Source organism: Berghia stephanieae, chromosome 5 (genome assembly GCF_034508935.2).
Source record: "Berghia stephanieae isolate SIO BIC M18660-M18661 chromosome 5, UCSD_Bste_1.3, whole genome shotgun sequence".
Lineage (NCBI taxonomy): Eukaryota > Metazoa > Mollusca > Gastropoda > Nudibranchia > Aeolidiidae > Berghia > Berghia stephanieae.
Genome location: NC_088364.1, coordinates 80,268,843 through 80,278,291, shown reverse-complemented (window position 1 = coordinate 80,278,291; position 9,449 = coordinate 80,268,843). Strand labels below are relative to the sequence as shown.

Below are 9,449 nucleotides of genomic sequence, written 5' to 3'. Positions count from 1 at the left end.
ATTTGTTTTTATTGACTATATGAATCCTTGATTTGGCTATGAATTATTATTATTATTTTTTTTTTCACTTAAAATTGATATTTATATTGTAAAGTGCCCAGAGCTTGTGTTTTACACGAGAATGAGCTCTATATAAATGTGTATTATTATTATTATTATTATTATTATTATTATTATTATTATTATTATTATTATTATTATTATTATTATTATTATTATTGTTATTATTATTATTATTATTATTCTTGAGTCATGCATCATTCCACCGTCAGATGTGATATCCATGGCTCAACAGGATCTTAAAATACCCATCATGTCTCTTTTGGTGCAAAAGGAACACCGGAATTTGGATGCGATACCTTGCACCACAATTGTCTTGGCCTATGTCACACAATTCTACCTGGCTACCCAGTTTTTGGACGTTAGAAAGTTACAAAGACGAATATATTTTTACTGTTTTTTTTTTCTTTTTTAAAGACAAAGAAAATGAGTCGCTCAATTTTACGAACTTCAGCACACTACTTGATAGTCACGATTTGTTCTGTTACCAAATTGATGTTTAGCCACATGATCGACTCGAGTTTAGTAATTTTGAGTTCTTTTTTTTCTTTTTATTTTTTGTTTGTTTTTTCTTTTCAAAATCGAACGGTTAAAATTAAAATGTGAAAGTTTCGTTTACGATTTTTTAAAAAATTATTTTTTTTTGGGGGGGGGGGGGTTATTAAAAAAAAGATAATAATAAATAAATTCCCTTATTCAACCCTAAGGGGAATTTTGTCTTTAGGGTCTATTCCAAGGGAAGACTAGAATAACACAGGCGTCAACCGCAGTGCAGCAAAGTGAGATAGGCAAGGTTACTTGCTCAAGGCCACACAAACGAGGCCAGTAGTCGAACTCGGTACCTATTGGGTACGAAGCAAAGACCGTACAGCTTGAGACACGCTGCTTTTTTTTTCCTCATAAGTTTAAAATACATTTCTATAAAATGCCTGGTGGAAGTGCCCTTGATTAAAATTGAGCAAAGTATGTTTTCCGATTCTTTTTGTGATTTTAGAAATGTCAAAATATATATATGTGCAGCAATATGCCTTATGGAAATAATGAAATTAGGGTTGATCAACATCTTAATATGATTTAATTCTGCTATGGAATTCACATATGCGCTAAAGTTTTATTGTTTTTTGTTTTTGTTTTTATATTTTTGGGGTTTTTTTGTTTGTTTTTTATTATGTTGTTATTTTTCTGAAACCCAATAGAAGGGTTCCATCATTAACAAATCTTGACGACTCTCTTCATTTGGAGATACAAAAACAAAAACAAACCAATCGACTGACTGACATCGTCCACGCACAAATATGCACAACATAATTTTTCGAAACATCAACCTAAGCGGCGTTTGAAGTCATAATATCTCCAAGTTCAAATGGTTTTCGTGAGTTTTGGAACTGCCCTTGGTTTTCCGAAAGCTCAGCAATGAAACAGTCAATACTCGCCTCACCAGCAAAGGCCGGTATCGATCCCAGGCGCAGACTACCCATCAGTAATCGAGTAATTAATTGGGGAATTAATTTGCAAAAGACTGGCATTCTGTCCAAAGGGTAGCAAACAATCGTCCATCTGTATCTACCCATCAGTGATCGGGTAATTAATTGGGAAATTAATTTGCATAAGACTGGCATTCTGTCCAAAGGGTAGCAAACAATCGTCCATCTGTATCTACCCATCAGTAATCGGGTAATCAATTGGGAAATTAATTTGCATAAGACTGGCATTCTGTCCAAAGGGTAGCAAAAAATCGTCCATCTGTATCTACCCATCAGTAATCGGGTAATTAATTGGGAAATTAATTTGCATAAGACTGGCATTCTGTCCAAAGGGTAGCAAAAAATCGTCCATCTGTATCTACCCATCAGTAATCGGGTAATTAATTGGGAAATTAATTTGAATAAGACTGGCATTCTGTCCAAAGGGTAGCAAAAAATCGTCCATCTGTATCTGCCCATCAGTAATCGGGTAATTAATTGGGAAATTAATTTGCATAAGACTGGCATTCTGTCCAAAGGGTAGCAAACAATCGTCCATCTGTATCTACCCATCAGTGATCGGGTAAATAATTGGGAAATTAATTTGCATAAGACTGGCATTCTGTCCAAAGGGTAGCAAACAATAGTCCATCTGTATCTACCCATCAGTATCGGGTAATTAATTGGGAAATTAATTTGCATAAGACTGGCATTCTGTCCAAAGGGTAGCAAAAAATCGTCCATCTGTATCTACCCATCAGTGATCGGGTAATTAATTGGGAAATTAATTTGCATAAGACTGGCATTCTGTCCAAAGGGTAGCAAAAAATCGTCCATCTGTATCTGCCCATCAGTAATCGGGTAATTAATTGGGAAATTAATTTGCATAAGACTGGCATTCTGTCCAAAGGGTAGCAAACAATCGTCCATCTGTATCTACCCATCAGTGATCGGGTAAATAATTGGGAAATTAATTTGCATAAGACTGGCATTCTGTCCAAAGGGTAGCAAACAATCGTCCATCTGTATCTACCCATCAGTAATCGGGTAATCAATTGGGAAATTAATTTGCATAAGACTGGCATTCTGTCCAAAGGGTAGCAAACAATCGCTGCTGTTCTTATTCTTATAACATCCCCAGAAACCGAGATAATTAGGCTCCTATGGCTCTGTAGGGCTACTCTTTTTTTTTCTTCTACCCAATTAAAGCTTTATACAAAACTTTGCTGAGTACATAATGCTTCTTTTCCGCTAAGTTTTCTATTCTTGCCATTATTGTTGTTGTTATTGATATTACTCTTGTCATTGCAGTTAATGGCTTGTCTACAAGGCATTAGAAACATGACAAGACCTCCCATGATGCACAAGCCACCGGCAAGAAAAATGGACGACTTGAATCCCCCCGTCTTCTCTCGCAGAAAACCTGGAAATAAATAAATAAATAAATAAATAAATAAATAAATAATAATAATAATAATAATAATAATAATAATAATAATAATAATAATAATAATAATAATAATAATAATAATAATAATAATAATAATAATAAAAATAATAATAATAATACACATTTATACAACGCTCATTCTCGTGTAAAACACAAGTTCTGGGCACTTTACAATATAAATTATCAATTTTAAGTGAAAAAAAAAAAATAATTCATAGCCAAATCAAGGATTCATAGAGTCAATAAAAACAAATCCAATAAAAATGTGTCTTGAGATTCTTTTTGAAGGTAGGTAAAGACTTACACTCCCTCAGACCACGTAGTAGTTCAATAAAATAAAATAAAATGAAATTTATAACCAGTCAAATGAATTTATGTAGACAATAATAAATTAATGATTTAATTAACTTCACTCTAGAGAGTTTATGGCTTGGTGACAACACCTTTTTGCTACTCATTTTTCCAATGTTATATGTTATAATGTAAATGTTGCTGCTCGAAGAAATAAACAACAATTTGAAATTGAATGTAAGCTTCAATTTAATATACGAAAACAGATGACATGAACGTTTCGGGTTTCCCCTTTATCAACAAAACAGAATGAATGAAACACTACAGACGTCTGTAGAGTCAAATAAAAGTCAAATATCCAGCCTTAAACTTAGATGGACAAAAGAGCGAAAGTCCAATACCAAGTTGTTGTTTTTTTAACCTCTTCCTAGAAGCGATCTGTATCTACATAACAACGTGAGACTGAGACCGTCAAAAACAGGAGGTTGAAGGGGAACATGGGGAAAAAAAACAACACCACCACTCCCCCCCCCCAAAAAAAAATCCCAACTAAAACAAACAGAACAGCCGATTAAGAAAGGTTAACTCACTCAATCCTAGAGATTTTTGCTACTTTTCAAAATGGGAGAAAGTGTATTAATAATGAGCGTGTACATAGATAGTTTTATTTAACTATCATTAACTTGCAAAAACTGAAAACATTAGCTTTGATACTACGCCTATAAGTTGTCTCAGAAAAATGTAATAAATTGGCATGGGGTAAAAGTAACCCCGGGTAAACTACGGATATAGTCGGTGTCTAGGTTGAGTGAGATAAGGGGATTTCAAAATACATTTTGTGTTCATCTAATTATAATACTGTGCCAGATGGATTCTGATATCATTTCTGGAGTTGGACAATAATGAAGGTTACAGCTTTAAAAAAGATCACATTTTCTGACAAAATACTTAGCCTGGCTAGGATAGTAGTCATTTTCTTTTCTTTTCTCTTCTTCTTATTTTAAATTTGAGTCTGTTCTATGTGACCCACCTTGTCGATATGGTATTTTGCGAGAATTAGCTCGATGAATAAAACATTTAGTCCATTTCATAATGATCAGAAGTAGGAAATCATCTTTTAAACGTTTTGAAATAAAACCACTCTCATCAGATAAGGCATTTGTTTTAAAACAAAGTTTATAAATTAATTTTAAAATTGAATACGGCATAATAATAATAATAATAATAATAATAATAATAATAATAATAATAATAATAATAATAATAATAATAATAATAATAATAATGATGATGATGATGATGATGATAATAATAATAATAATAATAATAATAATAATAATAATAATAACAATAAATAATAATAATAATAATAATAATAATAATAATAATAATAATAATAATAATAATGATAATAATAATAATAATAATAATAATAATAATAATAATAATAATAATAATAATAATATAATAATAATAATAATAATAATAATAATAATAATAATAATAATAATAATAATAATAATAATGATAATAATAATAAGATGATAATAATGATAATAATAATAATAATAATAATAATAATAATAATAATAATAATAATAATAATAATAATAATAATAATATGTTGCCCGTTAATATCACCCCATTGCAATCCAAAGCTAAATCCGAACTCCTAATTGGATTCAATAGTCTGTTGTCACGTCGCCCAGCAACGGCGGCCATCGTGGTTCTAAACAAAGAAAATTGGTACTGTTTATTCTTCATGCTGGGCTAGAACTTTTCATGTGTCATGTGATCAGAATGTATAAAAGTAAAAACATGGTCAGATTTATAATGGTTTTTTTTTTCCTCTGGATACCCTTTTATGTTCGTCGGAGAAATATTTCATAAGGGCGTCCGCCATTGTTTCGATAGTTTAGAGCCAGTTACTAAGTTACCGTGGCGTCATTACGAGGGAAGTGACGTCACGACTGTTGAAGCGTAATGTACTTTCTTGCAGTGGGTGGGCCCACAAATGCCCCGACTCCGTTGGACCGCTGAGTCAGGCTGCCCCCCCCCCCCCCCGCCCCCTATCAACATTCACTCAATGTACGCTGCCCATTCAATACCAGCTTTACTATTGGAGAGCTCATAATAAATGCAACCTTCTTTGAAAGGATCAAGAAAAAGATTAGTCTCCTCATACTCAAATAAAAACAAAAAAGCTCTTGACTTTTTGTTTGATATCGAATTATTGAGACTTAATATTTAAACTAGAATAAGAAATTTTATGATTTTCCAGTTATAATGGTGTTTATAGTTTTATGTTTTTTCCAAAGCTTGAAGCAGCCCTATACTACGCTTCAACAGTCGTAACGTCATTTCCTTCCTAATGACGCATGGTAACTTAGTAACACTGGCTCTAAACTATTGGAACAATGGCGGACGTCCTTATGAAATATTTCTCCGACGAGCATAAAAGCGTATCCAGAGGGGAAAAAACATAAATTTGATCATATTTTGACTTTTACACATTCTGATCACAAGACATATGAAAAGTTCTAGCCAGCATGAAGAATAAAAAGTAATGATTTTCTTTGTTTAGAACCAAGATGGCCGCCGTTGCTGGGCGACGTGACATCAGACTATTGAATCCAATTGTACTTACTTGCAGTGGGTGGGCCCACAAATGCCCCGACTCCGTTGGACAACATGAGATATCCAATGCCATTCCCCAGACTGTCTGACCCAATTAGATCAGACAAAACAATCACAAGCAAACCTAGAATTATTCCAAATGCCAGGCCACTCAATATCAACGTGGCAGCGAGGAAGACTTTGTGATTATTGTTTGGAAACAAGAGCATCGTGCAGCCCATGGCAACGTTGGCGAGAGAATAAAAAAGCTTGCGGTTCACTCTCTTTATATTCCCGCAAAAAGCGCCGACTATCCCCCCTATAAAGCTACCAAATCCGAAGGCACCGCTTAAGTAAGACGCTTCTATAGAAGTCAATCCTTGTTCTATCATGAATTCTGGTGTGAAAGATTGAATTATTGTATAACCAGCATTCCACATCATGTTACTTAAGAAATACACATCGAATTCGTAGTTTGTGAAGATGAAAACATGGCGAGCGGAATTTGGCAAGTTTTTACTATCTCGACGATTCATGTCAGTCTCAAGGTCCCTCGAGGGAATGGGTTTCTTTTCAACTGTTTTGACTTGCATTTTATGTTTTTCATCAGTTCGGACAATACACGAACCTCTCCAGCCGATGACGCTGGTTTGTAAGGAAGAACTTTTCAACCCGAGACGCAGCTGTTTCACTTGCCACGACTTTTCTTCAGACGGTTGAATAAAGCTTTGAGATTTCAACATAAATCTATTATCGCTGTTTAACACATAAGAAGGCGAATGCGTGCCAAGACTGTCTACATTTTCACTGGTACCAAATCCACAAGAGGATATTGATCTCGTTTTGAAACTATCTGTATCCAGAAGGCAACTAAGTTTACTTCTGTCGAGACCCCAGAAATTATGTCCATTGTCATCTTCTACAACTTTGAACGACTTAAAATCTTGAAGTTTGATTTTGACAGGACTGTCGGGAGAGGCACTGCTTACAACGATAGAGGGACTGGGTCCCGTCAAAATGCGTTCGTCAGTAACTGTAGCGGAACCAGAATCAGTACCGGTACGGGTTTCCGTTTCCGCATCAGTAAAAGAATAAACATCTCCTCTGTCGCAAAAAGTTGGATTGGCTGTTGTAGTGTTTTCCTGGAAAACCTCCATTTCCATTTCCGCCACGACATGCCAAGGAGGTGGACTAGGAGGTTTCCTTAACAAAGCACAGAATATAAAGAGGTGCAGGTTTATTCCAGCCAGAATTATTAGCGATCCTTTCCAAGAGAAGATCTCGATGAGGAATCCCACTAGAACCGGCATGATGGCCCCGCCTAGACCAGACCCGCTGTTTGAAATCCCCGTTGCAAGGCTGCGATTTCTATCGTAGTACAAACCGCTGAGGACATGGGAAGGAATGTAAACACAGCAGTTACCAAAACCTGGGGATGACAAAATTTCAAATAAGTTAGATACTACTGTAAATTGTAAAACTAAGATTTCTTACAGATCTTAAGTGATTAGAACATTTTAATCAGGTGCACATATCAACTGTCGGACTCCGGAAAAAAACACGTATTTAAAAATTTGGCCAGAAAACTCGTCCTTCAAATATCAATCGATTTGAATGACTCTCGTCTTAAAAACTCTCAAAGCTGGGACTTCTCAAAAGTCTCTCTCTCTCTCTCTCTCTCTCTCTCTCTCTCTCTCTCTCTCTCTCTCTCTCTACCTCTCTCTCTCTATCTCTCTCCCTAAAAATTTGTAAACAACGTATATAAAATAAGCAATAAAATAAGACTTAAAAATCCTTTTTTTTTTACAGCAACTCATGATACCTTGTGCCAAACCCTTGGCTCTCATACGTAATATTTGAACTCGTAACACTCCCTGGTAACAATATAAAGTTGTTAGTTAAATGGAGATGGCAAGCATTATCGCCATGTAATACAATTACTATTCCTATGATTTATAGCATGTTTTAGTGAAATTTTATCACACATCTTGTATTAAGATGGTCTACTTTATTTAAAAGATAATGTTATTAGATTTTTTAAAAATCGACGTGAACATATTAAATTAGCAATGACTATGAAAAATGTTTTTTTCTCTTTTTGAGGAAAATTTTTGTCTAAAATCAAAGCCCTATCTCCACTGAGTAAAAATGTTTTTGAATTTTGAAAATCCATTCATAAATAAACAAGTTATGCAGTTTCAAAGGTGTCATTTATTTGGATGACCCGTAAAGAGGAATAAACGCGAACATATGGGACGCTTTTTCGGCATTTTTTTTTCGACCTTTGGTTGTATCTTGGGTAATAAACGGATTAAAAGATTGAAACTTGAAGAGCAAATTAAGATGGTGTTTTGTAAGATACGGGAAAAGTACTCGTCATATTCATATGAAATTTTACAACCAAAAAGAAGAAATGTTCATGTATTACCTTGTCAGCGACAAAACCTCCACGCCCGATAGTTTTAGAAATATTTTACTCCAAAGAGTAAAAATCTATTTTTAACGGTCTTCTGGTAATCGCACGAGTTTTGTCGCTTGACATAATCTAAAATGACCTTTTTTCTAACTTTGTGCCAACTTTCAGTCATATTCATCGATAAACAGCGTCGTGATTAATTTTTTAAAAATAGCATATACGAAACGGCTTCGTCCCATATTTTGACGCGAATTCGGGCACTTCGTGAGCGAAAAAGAGGCCCAAAGATTTGTGCGGGATAGTCATTGCTATATTATATTATCAGGTATGATAGCTGAACGCAATTATGAACTGGTTTTAACATTGTTGTAAAGGACAGTATTAATTATGCGTTGATTTGAGAGTATTACCATTACAACAATAAGCCCATAACAATTAGGGATAACAGACCTGAAAATAAGTGTACGTCATTATCTATCAAATGATATAATGCGTCTTGAGTCCTCGAGGAGGGATGGGGGGGGGGGGGGGGGTGCAATAGAGATTAAATGCTTAGTGTGAATCAATTATAAAAAACTCTTTTCACTGGAGCGCATGATTCTTATGGGATAACAAGTATTATTCATGAAATCTAAAACAAACCCAAAAAAAATTTTTTTTAATGACACCATTTGATTCCATCACTAGCGATAAATGAAACAATATCAACATTGCATCGTTTTCAAAATAATTGTATTACCCCTTAATTACAGTTTTAACCACCCGTTTCACTTTTCAGTAGTGCAATTCCGGTTTTGCGGCTTTCTAATCAAGTATCCGATAATTATTGTAAATGACATGCACGCACCAGTGAAAAACCGAGTGTTGCTGGGTGCAATTGATTTACACAAAGTGCGATCGGTCCATTCCCTTAAAGCCCATTGTTCAAACCCTATTACTGAAGACTGCATGTAGCCACTTGATGCTTTTAGCTGATATTTCATTTCGATTAAATTATTATTGTACAGAGAATAAATGGATGAACAATAAATAGAATCAGAAATTATATGAGTTTTCATTCGTAATGTTGTTTATAGTTTTAATCGTTTTCCTTGTTTTTAACGATAAAATCGTTACGGCAGTGTTATTAACCTTGGTACAAGGACAGCACACG

The 9,449-nt window shown here is 34.4% G+C and overlaps 1 protein-coding gene across 1 annotated transcript in view; it reads right to left on the bottom strand.

Annotated features, from left to right (window-relative positions):
• Positions 1 to 278: 278 nt before the first annotated feature.
• The window catches only part of LOC144973681 (uncharacterized), a 35,642-nt gene continuing 26,471 nt past the window's right edge, over positions 279 to 9,449 (bottom strand). The window contains exons 4-5 of the mRNA XM_078916461.1: positions 5,912 to 7,309; positions 279 to 2,946 (exon numbers count right to left, since the gene is read on the bottom strand). Of these exons, the coding sequence (XP_078772587.1) occupies positions 2,735 to 2,946; positions 5,912 to 7,309 (1,610 nt within the window). The 3' untranslated portion in view covers positions 279 to 2,734. The remainder of the gene's footprint in view (positions 2,947 to 5,911; positions 7,310 to 9,449) is intronic.